Source organism: Botryllus schlosseri, chromosome 7 (assembly GCF_051294905.1).
Source record: "Botryllus schlosseri isolate E-star chromosome 7, Bs_hap1, whole genome shotgun sequence".
Taxonomy (NCBI): Eukaryota; Metazoa; Chordata; class Ascidiacea; order Stolidobranchia; family Styelidae; genus Botryllus; species Botryllus schlosseri.
The window spans coordinates 24,285,767-24,307,426 of record NC_137242.1 but is presented as its reverse complement, the minus strand read 5'-3'; the positions used below and the strand labels follow the sequence as shown (position 1 = coordinate 24,307,426).

Here is a 21,660-nt window from a genome sequence, read left to right as displayed (position 1 = left end):
TAGGACTTTACTGCTACAATGTACTTCTTTCAGTGGACCAGAGGTCTTAGTGAGTGTTGTCAGTTTCATCTATCTATATCCTACGAAAAGCTACTTGAGTACTTCACGGGTTCGTATCATCGCAAATAATATATTCTAAACATGTTTAGATAGCTAGGAGTTGTAATTATAGGTGAAAGACACAAATTTTATCTAAAACTGAAATTGTAAAGTAGGGGAGATGTGGTACCGATGGATCAAAAATCGGAAAATGATCGCTGACCCTGAAATGTTCAGCCGAAAACAGCAGATCTTTTGCTGGCTCAGCACTTTGATACAAGCTCTACATATCGCGCACATATACATGAATATCCGTCTTCTCAAAAAATATTAATGGACGTTCAAAATTTGTTGCTCGAACGTGTCATCGGTCCCCACCCGGTGGGTCCAATGACACACGACCCGGGGACATATGACACATATACCCTAAAAAACTCAAATGTGACTACTTTTCTTTCTCAGTATTATAATCTAAGCTACAGCAAGACAAAGAAGAATGTTTGGTCGCAACTGTCAAAAAATAGAATAAATATTAACTCAAATGTTGTCATAAAATCACGTTTCGATTTAGGCTCGGACTTATAAATTTGAGGGTACATACATATTGCATGAAAATCGACAGGGTGACTTCCAAATACCTCGTTATAGCGATAAAACATCATATGCAATTATTACATAAAGATTTTCTATACGTAGGCATGTTTTATTTGTTTCGTGATTAGTATGCTTGATTATTTTGCTTGATTTGGCTATTGTATCATCGGTCCCCACCATACGAATTTTATACATGAATCGAAAAAAAGTCCACTCAAGGAAAGTACTGAAAAAAATAATAGGTGCCATTATATAGCCTGATACAAGCCCTACACTTCACAATAAAAATGATTGCTGGTTTGTTCATGTTGAAGGTTACACAGAAAAATGTATATGTCGATCTAAATTTAGTTTACACCCACTAAAACAAAAATTATCTGTGAGAGACCCCATTGCTCACGCACGTCGAATTTTTTTGTATGTGAGGAAAGATTTTGCCAGCTTGCAATTGTAGACAAGTTCACGGAGTGCAATCATCGAATTATCATAGAGAATTTTCAAAGTATTTTCGGTCCCAGTGATCCATCGGTACCAGATCTCCCCTATCGATAAAGTAGTCTAGAGTATTTTTTATGTTTATTCAGCACAACGAATATCTTCATACTGGCCTGCTTACTACATTTTAAAGATTTTCTACGCTAGAAAAATCGCTGTAACATGATAAGTATATTATATTTAATCTTATCAGCGCGGCATAGCACATTCGAGTAAATTCATTAAATTAGCTTATGTTTATGAAATTATTTGGTTTCCGAATTCTATCTAAAACTGAAACCGACGAGTATCGGTAAAAGCAGTCTTAAACCGTAGTCACTTATTACGTGGAGGGAGGCGATGGCGAAATACTCGTGCATTTTGTAGTACTCAAGTATAGGTTTTATCAGCTTGCACTAAACTTAATCAAGTGATTAACTATTTACACTGCATCTACTTCTATTTCAGAGTATTCGGTTTTCAGGTAAACTATACCAGCAATACTTACTTTTTACTTCACTCGGAAATCATCACTTCTTGTACTTTACTAGAAATTTAGCGCTACTAAATGTTGAAATGTACTGTTTTCAGCGGTCTTGATGAGTGGTGCTAGTTTCATCTATATCCTACGACGCATTTTCGCGCTGCAGAATGACTTATCGCGATAAAAATAACAAAAATACTTCGAGAATTTGCGAACTCGCACTGCGCAATATTTGAGTTTTACGAAGTAACCTTCAAAGTGAGCCTACATCTTAGATGTTATCCAAAACCACATAAAATTGCGTAAACGTTAGTACTCTAGGTATATTACTGTTCAATACTCTAGCTATCATGAAGTTGATGTACTCCAATATCATAAGGACTTGAGAGTATGTGGTGCATGTAGGCAAAAAACCTACTTGGGTATTCTCAAGAAGTACGAGTACTTCAATACTTAACAACTCTGAAAGTTAGCGCAGTTTGTGGCATTTGTATGCAATCGAAATTTGCGTGCTTCTCACTTACCTTATGTTAATAGTTTTCCTTTTCTATCTACTTTACAAGATTCGGTGTAGAAGTTTAGTGAAAGTGTAAGAGTTTAGCAAAAGCAGTTTTTGATAATAGCACTTGTCAAGGTGATACAAACGTAACCTAAAACTACTTTGAAATATAAAGTCCTAAACGTAGGTAGTTTCTCCTGAAAACCCAGTAAGTAGAAGTGTAAATATCCTGCAAACATAACCACCTATATCAGTTTCTTTTCAATCCCTAATTGTACTTGTATTCCAGCAAAACTACGAATCGTTGAGTATCGAGCGATAGCCTCTATCATACTTGCGGAAAATAGAGATTTGGTACACGAGTATCAGATTAAAGTAAATTGAGTAAACTTGAGAGGTTATTAGTGATTCTGCTGGAGTTTATATGAAGAGAAGTCCTGATAAAACCTTGATTATTTCAGAAAAGAATAGAGGGCTTCTCTCGATATTTTGATAGTCTCCGTCGTACTGTCGGATGTCCTGAAATTGTATACATGCCATCTAGTACTACGGAAAATGTCAAGGCTGGTACTCAATGGTTCTGTTAGTAATTATATGGAATGTGTGGGAATCGAATTGGAGCGTAAAGTATGCTCCTATGCCATAGAGTCCTACGAAATAAGTCCACATACCCCGTAAAATTCTACTCCAAGCGCTACTGCTTAGCTCAAGCGAACAAGTATTTCGTACTTTAGGTGTCAAATCATCTTTCTTATGATTAATAAGCATAGGAAGAATTAATCAGAAAATTTTGTACAGTACCGTAGGCATCGGTTCATTGAGTGAAATGGGCTTCCTTATCTTAAATTGAAACGGACAGAATAAATCGAAACAATTTGCAGAGTTGCGTAGGGTTCAAGACATAGCTCAGGCTGAGATTACAGCCTAATAACGAGGGCATCGAGTGGGATGTTATAGGAAGCAAGACGAATCATTGTAAAAGTGTTGAAACATAATTAGGCCTACATATGTAATTCCATCACTAAAGTTGATCACGCATAGGTACGTGCTACGATCCCGCAAACAGATTCACGCTAAGTTGGTATAGAACTGCGTTAGTTTTAAAGGGGTTCCATCATGAAATGTGTGATGAAATTTGATATGTTCCATTGTCATAATGTCCTACACCTCTGAACCAATCTTCAAGTTGCGCATTCAATGTTTAGCTCGGTAATTCCGTTATTAAAGTTGAGTATGTACGTGCTACGCTCCCGCAAAAGTCGGTATGGAACTGCGTTAGTTGTAAAGTTGTTCAATCATGAAATGAGTAACATAATTTGACATGGTGCATTGTCATAATGTCTTAAAACTGCGTGCCGAGTTTCGAGGTGGGGAGTCGATTATTAACATGCTAATTCCGTTATTAAAGTTGACTATGTATAGGTACGTGCTACGCTACGGAAAAACAGATTTAGCCAAAAGTCTGTATAGAACTGCGTTGGTTTTAAAGGTGTTACATCATGAAATGTGTGACGAAATTTGGTATGATGCATTGTTATTATGGCCTACAACTGCGTACCAACGTTCAAGGTGAGAATTTAATGTTTAGCATGCTAATTCTGTTATTAAAATTGACTATGTATGGGTATATGCTATGTTCACGAAAAACAGATATGCGTAAAAGTCGGTATTCGACTGCGATAGTTTCAAAGGTGTTTCATCATTAGATGTGTGATGAAATTCAGCATGGTGCATTGCCATAATGCCCTACAACTGCGTATCAAGTTTAGAGTTGGGATTCAATGTTAAGCATGGTAATTCCGTTATTAAAGTTGGCTATGTATAGGTACGTGCTATACGCTCCCGCAAAACAGATGTACGCAAAAAGTCGATTTAGAGCCGCGTTAGTTTTAAAGTTGTTCCATGATGAAATGTGTGATGGGATTTGGTACGGTGCATTTTTATAATGTCCTATAACCGCGTACCAACTTTCAAGGTGGGAATTCAATGTTAAACACGGTAATTATGCTATTAAAATTGACTATGTATAGGTACATGCTATGTTCACGTAAAACAGATATGCGTAAAAGTCGGTATTCGTCTGCGTTAGTTTTAAAGGTGTTCCATCATTAGATGTGTGATGAAATTTAGCATGGTGCATTGCCATAATGTCCTACATCTACGTATCAAGTTTAGAGTTGGGATTCAACGTGAAGCATGGTAATTCCGTTATTAAAGTTGACTATGTATAGGTACGTGCTATACGCTCCCGCAAAACAGATGTACGCAAAAAGTCGATGTAGAGCAGCGTTAGTTTTAAAGTTGTTCCATTATGAAATGCGTGAGGAAATTTGGTATGCTGCATAATCACAATGTCCTACAACTACGTACCAAGTTTCAAGGTGAAGAGTCACATATTAGCATGGTAATTCTGTTATTAAAGCTGACTATGTATATGTACACGCTACCGAAAACAGATTTAGGCAAAAGTTGCTGTAGAACTGCGTTAGTTTTCAAGTTGTTCCATCATGAAATGTGGGATGACATTTGGTATGCTGCATAATCACAATGCCCTGGAGCTCATTTAGATACGTTTTTTAATGTAGTTACACATTCTAGTTGTTTTGATGTAAGGAAAAACTCATTCGGTAACTCGATACAACTAGTTAACACGCGTTGATGTAACTTTCCTCATTTGTATGCATAGCCTACGCAAAATTGGTTACCGAATTTTTCGATTATATTTATATTCCGTATTTTATTTAAAACTGAAACTGTTAAGTACTACTTAAACCAAAGTGTTATAAAATGTGAAAAAGTGTACAAGTAGAATTATTATTATGTCATGAATAAGTAGTTTACAAATTCATACGATTTTTCTTGTTGCGTTCCGGGATAAAATGTAATTTTTCGCTCTTTTTTATTTTTTATTTTTTCAATAAAATTAGTATTCATTTTACAAAAAACGTCGTGTAAAGATAAAGTACTGGTACATTTCGTAGTTCTCAAGTATAAGTTTTCAAACTATTACCTTGACAACATTTTCAGAATAGCAACTTTTGCGTAAAGTCTGTCTTGCATTTAGTTGGCAGCTCTGAATGCAAGCAAAGTTTGTGGTATTTGCGCAACATCGAAATTTGTACATTTCACGCTTATCTTATGTCGAAAACATAAGTTAGTTAAAAGTATTTCGAATCATGGTTATGGATAATTTTAAAAAACCAAAATATGTGGCATCCAAACTTCGTAAATATTTTCGATTAGTTTTTTCGATTCTATCTACTTTAAAAGACTCAGTGTAGAAGTTTCGAAACTTGCATGAATTACAAGCTACATAATACAATTAGTTAACACGCGTTGATGTAACTTTCCTCATTTGTATGCAAAGCCTATGCGAAATTGGTTACGAATTTTTCGATTAGTTTATATTCCGAATTTATTTAAGTACTACTAAATTTGTTACATAATATGAAAAAGTATACAAGTACAATTTATAATATGTCATGAATAAGTAGTTTACAAATTCATACGATTTTTCTTGTTGCGTTCCGGGATAAAATGTAATTTTTCACTCTTTTTTATTTTTTCATTTTTTCAATAAAATTAGTATTCATTTTACAAAAACGTCGTGAAAAGGTAAAGTACTTGTACATTTCGTAGTGCTCAAGTATAAGTTTTTAAACTATTAACTTGATAAAATTTTCAGAATAGAGACTTTTGCGTAAAGTCTGTCTTGCATTTAGTTGCCAGCCCTGAAAGCAAGCAAAGTTTGTGGTATTTGCGCAACATCGAAAATCGATAAAGTAGTCTAAAACCTAGTCACTTTTTACGTGGAGGGAGTACATAGCGAAGTACTTGTACATTTTGGAGTACTCAAGTATACGTTTGGCCTGCTTGCGCTATACTTAATGAATCATTCCTGTGTCATAAACACTTGAGTAGTTGGTGCGTGTAGACAAAAACCTACTTGAGTACATAATTTTTATTTTTCAATAAAATTAGTATTCATTTTACAAAAACGTCGTGTAAAGGTAAAGTACTTGTACATTTCCGAGTACTCAAGTATAGGTTTTCCTAGTCACTTTTCACGTGGAGAGAGTACATAGCGAAGTATTTGTACATTTTGGAGTACTCAAGTATACGTTTGGCCTGCTTGCGCTATACTTAATGAATCATTCCTGTGTCATAAACACTTGAGTAGTTGGTGCGTGTAGACAAAACCTACTTGAGTACATAATTTTTATTTTTCAATAAAATTAGTATTCATTTAACAAAAAAACGTCGTGTAAAGGTAAAGTACTTGTACATTTCCGAGTACTCAAGTATAGGTTTTGACAGCTTATTATATGCTCAGTATATATTATATGTCAAGAATTGTGGAGCATTTATGTGGGTCTCCAGGGTGCTCTTCATTGAGTGTCCGTGTTGGGCGATAAGTTTAATTCGCAAAATTAGTGTGTTCAAATCAGGCCTGTCGCCAACATAGTGATGTCGCATTAGCCCTAAATACATCAAGGAAGAGTATCATCTAACGTATAATGAATGTTATTCATTTCTCGGAAGCAAATTATTATCAAAACATAGTGGTCAAAATTATTGCAGAGCAATACCGATTTTGCGTAAATTCCGATATGCGTCTGACTACGTTACTAGGGATTATGTAGTTAGTTAGGAAATTAGGAGTCCTATCTTCCCATTCGGTATGGAACAATATCAAAGTCATCACAAAGCAATATCGACTCTTGCGTGAATTCTGTTATGCGTTTTACTACGGTAGTATGCGCACCTGCTTACAGGTGTCCAGACGTGAACTTTCTACTATATTCGCTCCTAACATTATAGCAGCACCCGACGCAGCTTACAATATTACGTTATAAGACGCCGGCGGCGTTTCACTGTCGGTTTAATCCCCCTTATTCTAGTGACATGAAAAGGACTGAATCGTTTGAAATGTGGTCACTACAAGAATCGAGCGAAAGCGCTGTTTCACGACGTCTTGCATCGGTCACGATTAGTTTTACTTTTCAACTAACTTGTTGTCTGTCGTTATAATCATTAGACTCGCTTTCATGCGGCTAATTTTTCCCTATCATTATAACGTCGGAGATCGCGTACCTGCGGCGAAGGTGTTCGTTTAATTATAGCGATGAGAACCGGGCCCCTGCGGCTAGTCCGTTGGCATTTTAGTGCTGAGTTAAATACCCTTATACTCGACATGCAAACATTATACAGGTAGTGGGTGTACAGCGAGCTGATAATAAGGCTTAAAATGTGGAGACCTCGGAAATCGAAACCGCGATCTGTCTGCACTCAAAATCGCATTTTATATTATTCTAGGGATTATTATTATCAAGTCGCATTTAAGTAATTAATTAGTGATGATGCATTTATCCGTGCGATATCGCAGTCTTCGTGAACGTACATACTCTAACAACATCAAAATCATCACAAAGAATATCGACTTTTGCGTGAAATCTGTTACGCGTTTTACTACGGTGGTATGCGCACCTGCTAACAGGTCTCCAGACGTGGACTTTCTACTTTATTCCCTCCTAACATTATAGCAGCACCCGACGCAGCTTACATTATTACGTTATAAGACGCCGAGATATCGTAACTTGTACACATAAAATCAAGTTTATGAAATAGGGAGGGATGACATTAGTCCTAAATACACATAATGGAATATCTGAGAAAAGTATCAAGATGCGGCAATCAAAGCAGCGATGATATAGCAATGGGTGGATGATGTGGCGCTTGATGATGTGGCACAGATGACGTAGCAGATGAATGTACCCTTAGGGCATGAAAATGGGCGTGACAATTAGGATGACGTGGCGCTCTCTGATTGGACGGTCTGTAAGTTCGTAATAACACTACTCTAGTGCCACCTCTCTTGGAGTACATTAGGCTATTTTATCCATTAAATACTGTTTTGATCTCTTCGCTTAAACTACAAGTTTACATAAATACGATTTATTCCTCGTATAGGAGGATATAAATACCTGATTAATGTATCAATTCTGTAATCCGGCCCGCCGAGTACTTTATTTTCCCATATCAGGCCCGCCGACCTGAGAAGTTACCTGCCCTTGCTATAGTATATTGAAGTTCCGTATCTCCAAGAATCTCTGCAAGCTACTGTTGGAACATGGGTGGCCAACCTTTATGCCATTCACGGCTGCATTCGACTACTCATGTAGCCCGCGGCCGCATTCCAGGGCATGGTCGTAGTGAATTAGCTGGTCGCCAAATACCCATGTTAAAGTGTATATGTCCATTTCCGGTGGACTCCGGACTAATCTGTATAATCATATGTAGGATTATTATACGCACCCAAATCGCGACTGGGCACTGGTTTTGTTACGGTATTGCTCATACTCGCGAATAGCGCGAAAAAAATTTCAGATTGACTAATGAATTTCGTCACTAATATTAGTAGTTTTACTTATTACTATCCAACATTTATCCTTGCTCAGCCCATGGGATCAGATTCACCGGCAGAGTTGACGGATGAGGGTGTTTTCGAAAACTTTAGGAAAAGTTATAAATGATGATGTATCTTCGAGTGGGCAAATTGCTATTAGTCCCTTTGTTGCATGCTGCAATTTCTTGACCTCCCGTCAGGATTGTCGGTATAGTGAGGAGCACACGATTTCGAGTTGGTATTTCTATATGGGGCGCATCTGTACCGTGAGCTCTGATAGCACAATGGCGCTACTACATTAAAATCGAAAAATGAAGTCACATTGAATCGCGCCCGGCGCGAAGAAAATTTCATGATTAATTAAAATTTCTCAAGAAGTCAATTCGTAAATTCAAATTGCATCTCGACGGCCGCTAACACATAGCAATTTGTATAGGAAACTGTCGTAGGCTAAGCGCTGGTGAAATTCTCGTCATGCACTGCTGCAATCACTTATAAATATTATATTGCAGTACAGGACTGAACTTGAAGAATTGAAGCATCGGATGAATGACATGAATCAACCCGCAACAGGCGAGTGACCGTTGTGAAACTGGGTGCCTTTATTTTGTACATGCAAGCTAATGAAAAGCTAATGCAGCTAATTAAGCTAATGAAAAGCTAATTAAGTTAATGAAAAGCTAATTAGGCTAATGAAAAGCTAATGAAAAGCTAATTAAGCTAATGAAAAGCTAATTAAGCAAATATAAAGCTAATTAAGCTAATGAAAAAGTAAGCTAATGAAAAGCTAATGAAGCTAAAAGCTAATGACGCTAATAACTATGCTTTAGCACGGGGGCCGAAAGCCTCATAAGGCTATTTCCGCACATTCCTTGTCCAGCGGCATATGTACATCATCGTACTCATAATATGCATATGCACAGTTCGTGTGTGTGTATATCTAGGGTTGCATTTAATACAAAAATCAATTTAAAAAAAATATGTTTAGATCAAGACCCTTGTTTAAAACATGTTTTTTATTGTTTTTTTGCCATGATGTCTCCAATATTCAATTGTGACGTTATAGTGAATTGACATTGACAATTGTAAATATAGGGTAAATATAGCTTCTTCGACGAAATATCTACGTATTATAGCTATATCGAGTGGCAATTGTCCGTAGGTTCATACAACATGTTTTTGGAAAGAATTCACTCAATTATGGCATAATTTTGCAACTTATTATATTTTTTTTTCAAAAGGTCTTTGTTTAAAATATTGTTTAAAACATGTTTTAAACAAAGTGTTTTGAACAGTCATTTGTTTTAAATGCATCCCTATGTATATCACGAGTCGGTGTATATGCCGCAAAAACATCAAGGAAATATTCACCGTCCTACTCCTAAATATCATAGAAACTAATAATGAACACGTCTCGATTTGCATTCTCGATACTGCAGCCTCAATCGAAATTGCTCACCTTCTTAAAGTGGTAGGTGACATGAAAACATTTGTCCGAGGAAGCGAAACGATTTAGAGCTGAACCTAAATCATTTGTTGTGAAACTTCAGTATACATAGACTACTATAAATAGGAAAAGTCTTTCATGCAACCCTCGTCACGCGAATTACTAAACTTCATGCTCACCACGAGGCTAGCGAAACAAATCCATTCATGCCTTTAAATAATTTTGCAGAAAGGGTTATCGTATAAGGCAGTGCTCTTCAACCGTTTTCGGAATGGTACACCCTATTAATGTGTACTCAAACCACCCCAGTTTAAATGATACAGCGAATTCGTAGTACTGGAAATCAGGAGAACTAAGGCTGGTATAGGACATGCTAATGCTAAATTCTAATCATCGCCTGAGATTACCTGATATCAATCTGAGACAGTGGTACTCAAACGGCGGACCGCGAAGCAGTTTCAGGGCGTCCGCGAACATCTATATTTACAACATGATTATAATCTTATTTGTTACTTTTGTAAGCTAGTGTAGATCATATGAAGCAGTTCTGTCTTCATATCTGTTTAAACTTCATGGCTCAGATCAGACAGTAAATATCGTATCCAGATCATTTTACGGCAATATCTGGTGCACCCCAGTACAACCCACGAACGTGGTACATTCTGAAGAACTCTGGTAAACCCGAGAGTGTACGACACACGTGGGTAAAGAGCACTGGTATATCAAACCTGAACCTGAGCCTGGCGACATACTCACCGTTCCGATTAAGCATCATGTACACGTGACAGCGAAGCGAAATGGGGCAATATTTCGGCATACGAGAAATCAGATGGTAGCCAGTAGGAATGGCGTGAACCTCATGACGTCACGTGTCGTCATATCGCTGATTCCAACCCTACATTTAAGTGCAGTGATAGCCTATATCAATGTACACGATGGCTAGAGACGAGTCGGACCACATAATTCCAAATGCCAAAGTACATATTGACGTTTTAAACGTCGCCAAATGTACCAACTGCGGCAATCAAATGATATAATAATCCCATATAATCAATATCTTCCGTCGCTTTGCTAACAATTTCGACGACGACTTGCAAGGGAATATAAGCTTACGCCTTAACGGTCTAGGCCAGACCGGACAGTGTTACTCGGCTTCTGAGTATTGCTACGTTGATGTTGAGCAGAGTGCAAAACGGGTTTCTGTACTTGCTACCGATATTTGTCCATTACCAAGTTAAACAGCAGTAGCAAACACCTCAATCGCACGGATTCGGTTTTTATGATACAATAGACCAGTGCTTTTCAACCTGTGTGACGGTTCGCACTTGTGCGAATGAAAAAAATTGCAGTGCGAATGACGAACATGGTGCGAACGGTGCGAATGAAAATCCCGGCTGAGTGCGAATGACGAAGGTGATGTGAACGGTGCGAATAAAAATCCGGGATGAGTGCGAATGAAAATTGTAAATAGTTATTGTCAATTTTTCCGACCTGGAATAATTCAAATAAACCTAATAGGAAATTCGAAGGCAGTGTAATTTTTGTTGATGCGACGCAATAATAAAACATCTTTAACTGACGACCCACCACTAATCGTAGCTCTCACAAGCCATAGTGAATTAATATTTTCGCAGTATAATTATTACATTACCAAAAGCCTGGTTTGGAAGCTTGTGTGTAGTGGTAGACATACAGTATATCAGCCCGTCTGAGCCTGCCACAGACTGAAAAAATGAATGACATTCTGCTTACTTTCGCTAAACAATCATCATATTTTCGTAAGACCTGTTCGATTAGTGCGAGGCACGAGGATAGTAGTATAAATGCAATCATTACAGACTCACATTTGCAAGTTACTGTAACGCAAACTTCACCCCTTCAAGGGTTATTAAAGCATGGACCGCAAAGGGTATACTTTTGGGTCGACACGGTGCCAGAGCTATCTGTTAATATGTATGTAATATTTGTTGAATTTATTGAACCCTGCGATAGTTTTTACAAATTCAAGATCAAGGTGTTGGGTACTGTAGCCAATAAGCGAGACACGCAGAAAATATGGATTTATCACGAGAATTCAGGATAAGATTTGTCCGACTCTTTTTTTTTTTCTCGTGGAAAACATGGTTGAAGACCGTTGGGATGAACTACTGTAGGAACTAGGGATGTGCAATGAACGAGTTCAGGTCTATGAGGCTCATTCATTTCGAGGCCAACCCCTTCTGCTTCGGGTCAAATGAAGACGTAAAGTTTTGGCCAACAAACGGCTGATAAAATGCGGTGTCCAGACATAAGCGTCGACAAAACCGTGGTCAAAAATAACCGATGTTGGATGACCAAACCATTCGATATGGATATGCTCCGTTGTCGGCACGGAATAGTCCCGTTCTTGCAAACTGAGTAGACAGCAGTACATCTGCGACACGCAGAGGAATTTAATTCACCCTAATTTGAAATCGCGTGCGTCAGATATATTTTGTTGAGCTGTGTCGGATAGAATTGTGGTGTGCGCGTTCTGTATCTCATGCATGTCCGTAAAATCATAGCATACTACTCTAATGTTAAAAATGAATTAATTTTCATGGGTGAGGCTCGGGTCATGAGATGCCACAAAAACTGAGAATTTGGTCGTATAGTCTAAAAAGCTGGTTCAACGTTATTAAACTGTTATGAATTCTCAAGTTAGATTGAGCTAAAGAGCAGAACACACAGTATATCGTGAGTTTATTTGCTCTTCCCACATCCATACGAGACAGAATATGTCGAAATCGAAAAACAATTTGGAGCAACGTATCATAAGGTAGCGAGCTCTAATGTGCCTACTCTCCTTGATCGTTTGGACCTTATTTTCCAAGACATAAGGCAAAAGCCTCAACACAAACAAGTGGGTTTTTCACCCTTTCGGCATACTGCAGCTTCATCCCAGACCTTTTTGTCAGCTCTCAAAATCGATTTTTTCCAGCAAGCATTTTTCACTGGTGAAAAATGCGTTGTATTTTGGATAGGAGTGCAGAACAGATTTTAAGACATGGCCGTCCAAGCACTAATAGACGTTCTTGTACAAAACCCAACAACTTGTTTGGCCGAGACACACTTGATAGCTTAAGATAGATAGTAGCCAATTTGTTGCACATTAGAGAAAATAAATGTTGTATTTACATCTTCTTTTTGTATAATAATTTTCGGTTTGTTTGTGCGAATGAAATTTATTTTACAAAAAAAGTGCGAATGAAGCTCAAAAAAGGGTGAAAAGCACTGCAATAGACATATGAAGTCAAGATTGACCCCGTACGCTTGCTCGATTTTTTACATCAGACAACGACATCAATTTCATTGATTGATACAATAATCATCATTCGGTGACAACATGTAGTGTATTTCTATCTTGATGTTGTGTGATTGTGGGTCCATCTCACAGCAGAGAGTCACTAAATATTCACAAAGGGAAAGCTGGATATTTCGACCCAACTTCTGTAACAAAGCAAGTAAAATTTTTGAGATTGTCAAGGTGCATGCTCGTTTGGTGTTGGATTTTTCATGGTACCAGCGCCATGCATAGAGTGGCCCACAGTTGAAAAAGAATAAATTTTATACAAAGATGTGATCATGAAGTGAAAATTGTAATATATGAAAAAGGTTCACAGTGCAGAAACTACCAAGGTTCGTTTGTGAACGTGAACCTCTAAATTTCTGAGGTTCACACAACACACATAGAACGCGAACGTGAACCACACGTTCACACCATCCCTAGCAGCCAGCCTTCGCATATGTCCCCCTTGCATGCGATTCATATGGAACATTTTTTGAAGATAAGCGGATACCTGGCTACATGCATCATGGGCCATACCCGGTGAAGCGACATCATCTGTAGTCATTTCAGTTCCTTTAATTCAAAACCCCGTAAAATTGCGATGCATTGAACCAATGTTCTCTCTAATTTTTCACGAGTCTGCGTGCACTCACCAACTCACTGCGCGCTCCCATGAACAGTACGTAACGTCTAAAAAAGGTTATCACTTCGGCTTCGTTGTGCGCGGCACAGATTTTCCTGTGCGCGGCGACTCTGTCAGCAGTGCGTGGCCGCGCACGCGCGCAGCTTAGAGGGAACATTGCAATAAAGATAGAAAGACCCCGAACCAACTAAGAAGTTCAAACAATTATGCCATACATGGAATACCTGTTAAAACTATAGCTCTCATCGCAATAATAATTGAAGAACACCGAGCGCTTTTGTTTGTGACTCACTGAAAATTATGGGTTCCCCGAAGGCTTTTAGATTAGCGCAGGGCAGACCAGACCTCGGCATTTTACGGCCCGTGGGTCAAATGCGGACTTACGTGGTAAGTGCGGGGAAAAATTTATAGAAAAATAAAATCTGTCTCAAAAGACCGTACTTCATGTTGATTTACGAAATAATTTGGATTCACCTTCGAGCCTCTTTCATTTTCAAAACTTTTGTTTCACTTTTTGCAAGAAACATGGTTATAATAATGCACATTAAATCATTTAGCGTGCTATAAAAAATCATCTTCCGTACCACTTTTGGCACGCATGCCATGGGTAGCCGATCCCTGGAATTATGACATAAGCACGCAGTCGTTCGGCTAAGAAGACGAATTCGGAAAACCTGCCAGCGAAATTACCAACAGAACACGACGATTTTACCAAGCTAAACACCGCTCGGGATAGTGATCAATCTGTAGCACCCCATACATTTTGGTGTCTCAATAGAAGGAATAGAATGGGTTGGTGTGAATAAAAATAGTTAACAATGCTTCTTGATTGCGATTTTTTTTGAATAATCACGTGGAATAAATATTATATTTGTATTTTGAGTCTAAATTCTTAATTGCCTAATAGTAACACATCCACACAGAAAGCTTGTGTTCAGCACGTAATTCATTGCTTTCAATTTATGAATTATCAGAAATTAATACACAGCCGAACATAGTGCAAACTTTTGACTTTGCACCCCAACGTATTTCCTGTCAGCCATTCTCAGAAAATAGTTGCTCATCTGATCTGTGACGTAGAGGTTTCCTAGTCATTAAAGTCATTTTTATTTTATCAGAAATATCAGACATTGAATTGACATTTCAAAAGAACATAGTTTCGAGTTTGAAATGGGAGAGAGTCTGGCCCCAAAAAGCCACCCTCTGGCTACGCCACTGTTAACAATGATGGCTCTGAACGAGCAATGGCTGCACAAACATCATTCTACAGAACACCGGCATCCCTATTGATTCGCCCAAAACCACGACACGTGTTTTCTATAGTTGTTCTGCAACTACTATTTTTTCAAGTCTGCAACTAGAACTAGAACTACCGAATTTTCAAAATCCGCAACTAGAACTAGAATGAGTAGTTACTCAATTTTCAAAATCAGCAACTAGAATTAGAACTAGAACTACACAAAAACCGCTAGTTAGTTGACCATAAACTAACTAAATGTATAATTTGTACAGGTCTGTATAAAATACCTAGTTCAAAACATCTTGTCGTGAAAACCCATATCTATAGTGTGATCGAACTGTGTTACGGAAGATTTTGCCATCTAAAAGTGAAGCGTACAAAAACACATTTTAGATGAAATATAGTAACCACTGCATTCGTGGAAGCAATAAATAAATCTTCAGTATATTTTGCACAAGAAAAAACGAAAATTTTGCATATTTGAATGAATTTTGCAACGTGATCTCAAGGATATATAGAACTATAAAACTTTGCATCCCTATGACAACTATACTATAACTACGCCATTTTTCTTCGGCCCGCCATAACGTCCCTGCGCCCCTCCATATCGCCCCCTGAGTGTTTACGCCACCTTTAAATTCTAAATTGCCCTCATGGGGATGCTAGGCCTTTATAGCGAAAAACCAGATCCGCAAACCGTGCGTAGGGTATACCGCAGAGCCCGCACTTATATATGTGTAGTACACTGTGGGCGCGCTGCCGAGTGTACTGTAACTTTACGATTTAATACCCGTCGGTGTACTATTGAGTGCAAATGTATCTGACCTCACAGAGGAACAAGTTGGAAATATACAAGACGATCATCCAAGGAAGTCCACGCTAACAAAGGCTCCCCCAGACGCGGTTGGAATTGGCAACAAAAATTCAAATCAAGTAAAGGGCAATGTCCAGGGTAGGTTAGCATGACCCAAAGGCCAAAAGGGTGACTCTGGTGATCGTGGAGCGAATGGTACCAAAGGCGAGCCAGGTGTGGCTGGAAAACCTGGAGCACAAGGTTCGTCTGGAACTATTGGCCAGCAGGGTGTACCGGGACTACAAGGTGAGAGAGGATATCTAGCAGCATTGTATGACTTGACTCGAGTCCGACTCAAGTCGCGATTTTTGTTTTGACTCGATTTGAATCGAGTCACTTTTTAAAATAGAGAAAATGAATCGACTAGACTTGACGCAATTTGCGTATTGACTCGACTTGTCGGTAGGGCTGAACACAATGATTCGAGTACTCGAATGTGAATCGAGTAATTATTTCAATGATTCGAGTCGAGTAGTAAAAGACGATTTTTTCGAATACTGAAATTATACTCTCCTAGCCACCGAAAGTTATTTTATCAGCAAGAATTATGGTTTCGATACTATTTTCCACTGTGGAAGCCTTAAAAACTTGATTGACCGTATCCCAGCTTACTAAACGTATAGTACAAAGCTACTAATGTTACTGGAAATAACACATTTCCGAAGCCATGATCCTCCAACAAAATTCTCAGAAAGCGTAATGAAATCGATAGGGTCGAAAAAAATCCAAAGTATCTTTAATGTGATGGATAACATGCATCATAGTCTTTGTGATGGCAATTAAAGGTACATATTTGAACTATGATATAGTACATTCTGTTATGACCTCATAATGAGGGATACTCGAATACTCGACACGACTCGAAGCATAATAGCCTTACGTGATTCAGAATCGAATCACTCATGTACTCGATTTTGCCCAGCCTCACTTGTAGGCGTAATCGAGTCATTGCTGATGATTCGACCAAGACTCAAAACTCAGACCGCCAAGGCAGGCATTTCGTTGTATCTTCGATGAATAGTAATCTACCACATATTGGTATTTCATCTATCAGTACCAGTGTTTTTGAAATATTACCAGTAACTGAGCAAAGTGAGGATAATCAGTATATTGTGAATGCGACGCGTTCGATATCACCCAAAGTTGTAAAAAAGTGAATTGAACAGGAAATACACTCGAACATGAACAGTGAACACACTGACTTGGACTCTGACTCGAGTCTCAACACTATAACACAGAATCGAACCGTTGGACGCGACTTGGACTCGGACTTGACTCGGTGGTGAATCGAAAATGATTCGAGTCAAAACTATAGAAGTTGACTTGACTTGTGACTCTGTACCTTGTGACCAAGTTCCAACTCTGACATCCAGGTATTAAAGGTGACACCGGGTCGATCGGACCACAAGGCTCAAAAGGTGAATTGGGCGCCATGGGTAAAACCGGCAATCCAGGACCACGTGGTGAAAGAGGATATGAAGGGAGAGCTGGTATGAACGGAACAAAGGGGGAGAAAGGGGAAATCGGCACTGCTGGTTTGAATGGGCTTGATGGTCTCAATGGAACGGACGGGAAAAAAGGTTCAAAGGGAGAAGCTGGGGAACCTGGACAGATGGGGTTACCAGGTATCGGCATAAAAGGCGACGCCGGCGTCAATGGAAGCAAGGGAGAACCTGCAGAAGAAGCTGATTTAACAGAGTTTAAACACTCTTTAAGAAATTTACAATTGGCTCTAAACGGTATGATGTCATCTATATAGAGATATAGGAGTCACGTAATATACTAAACCTTTATCGGTTGGACAACTCAGAGAAATAATTATAACTAACATCAATTTGAAATCCTCACTAAGTAAATTTCGTAGCATATCCTATATGAGTAATGTACTACACTATAAGTGTATGTCCGGTTGAAAACCAAATTCCACTAATGCTTCACAGGCTGATAAAATGGTAGAGGAAATAACGTACCCACTAATATATTTGTAAGCGCCCGTATATTTTCAGTTACCTATGAGACTATATCGAACATGAAACCAGCAAAATCTTGCTTCGACCTGCTTCAACGAGATCAGGCATTTACGCAATCCAGCCATCGGAAATGTCATCACAATTCGAAGTGAATGTTACAATATTTCATTGGCATACTCTCGCCTGTATCATAGGTCTTTGTCTTTTGGAAAGGTGTATTGTGACATGGAATCAGCCGGAGGTGGATGGACCCTTGTTGCGAGCGTACACGAGAACAACGTATACGGTCGATGTACCGAAGGCGATAGATGGTCAAGCGAGCAAGGAAAAAATAATGCATCATACCAAGGTACTAAAGAAGGTTTTCTGGGATAATTGACAGGATTAGATGGTACTGACAATATGACTGCCTCCACCAATGACAAATATGAAATTAATTTACTCACTTCAAAATGCTACCACTATATTGGTATGATGTTATATAGCCTATTGGTATACAGAGGCAGCATTTTGTCAGTATAAGTTCAAGCATGAGGTTCAATTCTAAATACCTTTGCCCGAGTTGTAACGCTAACCTAATGAGGCATTGCGTTTATGTTGAATGCTCTGGACATTGCTTTGCTGCGCTCCAACATATGTATAATGCTGCTGAGCAAGTGAGTGATATGGTCAGCAATACCATAAAAGATGTCCATCAACGGTTGCTCAACGCGATTTACAACTTTAATTATAATATGAGAATGTCACTGCATGGTGAGAGTCCGTGAAAGTCATTTTGAACTATCATTTCTTTTACATCTAGGATCCAGTAACTGGGAAAATTACAACACGTTTGGGACTCCAGAGGGTGCCACAAGCAATGATTATAAAAGTCTGGCGTATTTCTCCTTGCCGGTAATGCTAATATAACAGATGACGGTGGATTGAATCGATATCGTTTTTTGATATTCGCAACATAGACTACTTGTCTGCATTCATCAGGGCCCCTAGATGTAAGGGTTTTGGGCAAACTTTTTACCATTATTACTGATATTTCATCAAAATCCCATGTTTTATTGGTCTGCAGTGGAAACTCCATTGTTAAAGGCGTATATAGGCTACATATAGAAATCTTAATTTATAATATCACGCTTTCATTAAACCGAAATATTCCTTAATTCACTGGAATTGAAATAAAGTTCATGCATTCTGTTCGTCAGATAGAATCCAGAATACTTTTGACGTTAAGTATAATCAGAGTACATAAACATTCTGTTCCTATTTGTCTTCTATATCTAGTTATCACATTCAAATTTTCCGGCATCCTACTGAAAATGTAATAGATTCATGATTTCGCAATACTGGACCATGATTGATCATGTAGGCTACGCATGACAATTGAACATTATCAGAGAGTCAGTGCCCATTAGGGTTGTTAAATTTTTTTTTTAAATTTCACTCGCTTAATGATAAAATTGTCAGGTTGCCCAAATAAACGCTACACACCAAATTTGGGTCAATTCCGACCAGTAATGGCCGTGCAATATTAAATCTAACTTTCGTCAATTTTTGAATTTATTGTATTTACGGTGAAAAATTTCGACACTTCGATATGACCAAATATCGTGTTTCAGGCATGTCTGAAGGGGAAGTAATGCTTTTTTCACAGGTTTACATCTTGATACTGGGCTATGTGATAGAGTTGAGATAATGAAATTGCTAATTATTGAAAAATTAATTTGACGCTGACCTGCTGGAAATGAGTCAACGAAATTGAAGTAGTCTCGTTTAAACGATGGTGATATAAATTAGCAAATAAAATACTTTTAAGGCTGAAATCGGGAACCATGAAGCGAACATGAACTGAGGAACAGGCAGGGCCGTAAATGCCGCACTCCAAACCCCCCAATTGGGGGGGGCGAGCTCGAAGGGGGCCTAGAATTATTTTGTGAATTAGCATAAATTTTAAATAATTTTTTGAAAATTTATGCAACTATTTCAAAAATTTTTCGCGCTGTGCGCGATTTCAAATGGCCAATTATCTTGATTATTTGGTACTCTTCCTTCAAGAAAAAAGACGCAAGATTTATAGAAATGGACATATCGGCGTTAGCCATTACTGCGCCACGACGCATCAAGACATAAAGTTTAGGCCATGTAACATGCGACTCCAAGAAGTCTGCCAGAACGATCGTCAGCGAAAAAAACTTGGCCGAAAAGGACTGCCCTTAAGCTGACCGAAAAGGTCGTTTTATATCCAAAATACCTGTAGGTTTAATCGGCCATAGGCGCCGAACGTTCCTGCCTTGAAAATCTGAAACCCACAAGACAAATACCATCCCGCAGAGAAAATATTATATGGCAGTGAAGAAATACCAGTTTGAAATCGTGTAATTTTTTAGTTTAGTACGTTTGGGCGGTTCTATATTTTTTGATATGGCAGACGGGGGGTCACGAAATAACATCATGCAACGAAGTCATACCAACAGGTCTGCCCGCCCGAAGATGTGTAATTATTATTTTCGGGCTCTACAAGTTTCTAAGACACCTCACTCAGCTCTACCGGTGAGGAAAAGAAATTGATAGCAATATATATGCAAATTCCGATCTTATTGACCGAATTTATCATGCAGCTCTACCGGTAAATCAGATTACGTGAGCAGAGATAGGATAAAAATTGATATCAATGTATATGCAATTGCCGATCATATTGACCGATTCAGTCACGAATTATAGAAATTTCTGGCGCTTCGCGCCTACACCCAATGTAGATCATAAGTAGCAGAAAACAGTGCATAGCCTGAGGGGGTCTGGGGGGCGAAGTTCCGTTTATCACCCTATTGGGGGGCTGACGAAACGCTGTTACGGCCCTGCACACAGGTAAATTACAGTAAAATATATTCACAGGTTGATATGGATACCCAAAAGTATCTTTTGACGTGCTGATGTAAATTTGACGACGTTTCGGCTGTTTTCTTCGCAATGCGTTATGATATTTGCTTTTCACGACTCCTAGATACCCCCACAAGGCGAATTACGAATACTGAGGCAATATTTTCGAATTTTAGCGGATCTGCATCATCATAGGCCATTTATATGTACCGTAGTGAACTCGCGCCAACCATTAATGGGATGCTTGAGGTATGTCACGTTACCAGTCGGTTGATAATAATGATGACACATCTTCCTCATATCAATAACACTGGTAAGCACAATTTTTTTGGCTTTGATCGGACAATTGATTTCGACTTACTTTTGGGCGCTGAATTCGAAATTGTTTTCGGTTTTTCTCTATCACGTCAGGTTTTTGGGGTAGGCACCCACCCCATTGTCTCATAACCCACATAAAAGCACTATTTTCAAAATTTTTTTCATTGTATGAAACCTATCGAAAACCACAAGCAGTCGCAAGTAAATCAATTAAAACCCTCTGTAACCAGCCGGCCTACTGACCAAAATTTTACTGCATCCACATAAAAAACGATAAAATGTCATCCATATGGCTTAAATCGACGCCTAATATATTGCCGTAAACCTGAAGTAGCCGCCTAGCGGTCTGAGATACTCTCACGGCTCAGACGTCAGAGGGAATAGCGTTATGCGACTAAATGCGAGAAAATGTTCTCGATTTCTTGAAAATAAAATACAATTTTGTTCTTCTATATCTCCTGACGTCATACCTAGGCCCTCTCTTAGTATATGACTACCTGATTGCCTTCCGCATG

General features: G+C 38.6%; 2 protein-coding genes across 4 annotated transcripts in view; both read left to right on the top strand.

Moving 5' to 3' along the window:
• The window catches only part of LOC145442917 (uncharacterized), a 29,691-nt gene extending 13,461 nt beyond the window's left edge, over positions 1-16,230 (top strand). Inside the window, exons 3-4 of the mRNA XM_080320962.1 lie at positions 9,009-9,069; positions 15,966-16,230. Coding sequence (XP_080177088.1) covers positions 9,009-9,069; positions 15,966-16,099 — 195 coding nt within the window. The 3' untranslated portion in view covers positions 16,100-16,230. The remainder of the gene's footprint in view (positions 1-9,008; positions 9,070-15,965) is intronic.
• A 1,355-nt stretch (positions 16,231-17,585) lies between these two features.
• LOC145442845 (uncharacterized) overlaps positions 17,586-21,660 on the top strand; it is a 60,521-nt gene continuing 56,446 nt past the window's right edge. For all 3 annotated transcript variants that reach the window (XR_013916165.1, XM_080320869.1, XM_080320871.1), the window contains exons 1-4: positions 17,586-17,725; positions 17,993-18,104; positions 18,170-18,305; positions 18,759-18,850. Coding sequence is in view for 2 of the 3 variants with exons in the window: in XM_080320869.1 (XP_080176995.1) it covers positions 18,087-18,104; positions 18,170-18,305; positions 18,759-18,850 (246 nt within the window). In the remaining variant the exon portion in view is untranslated. The remainder of the gene's footprint in view (positions 17,726-17,992; positions 18,105-18,169; positions 18,306-18,758; positions 18,851-21,660) is intronic.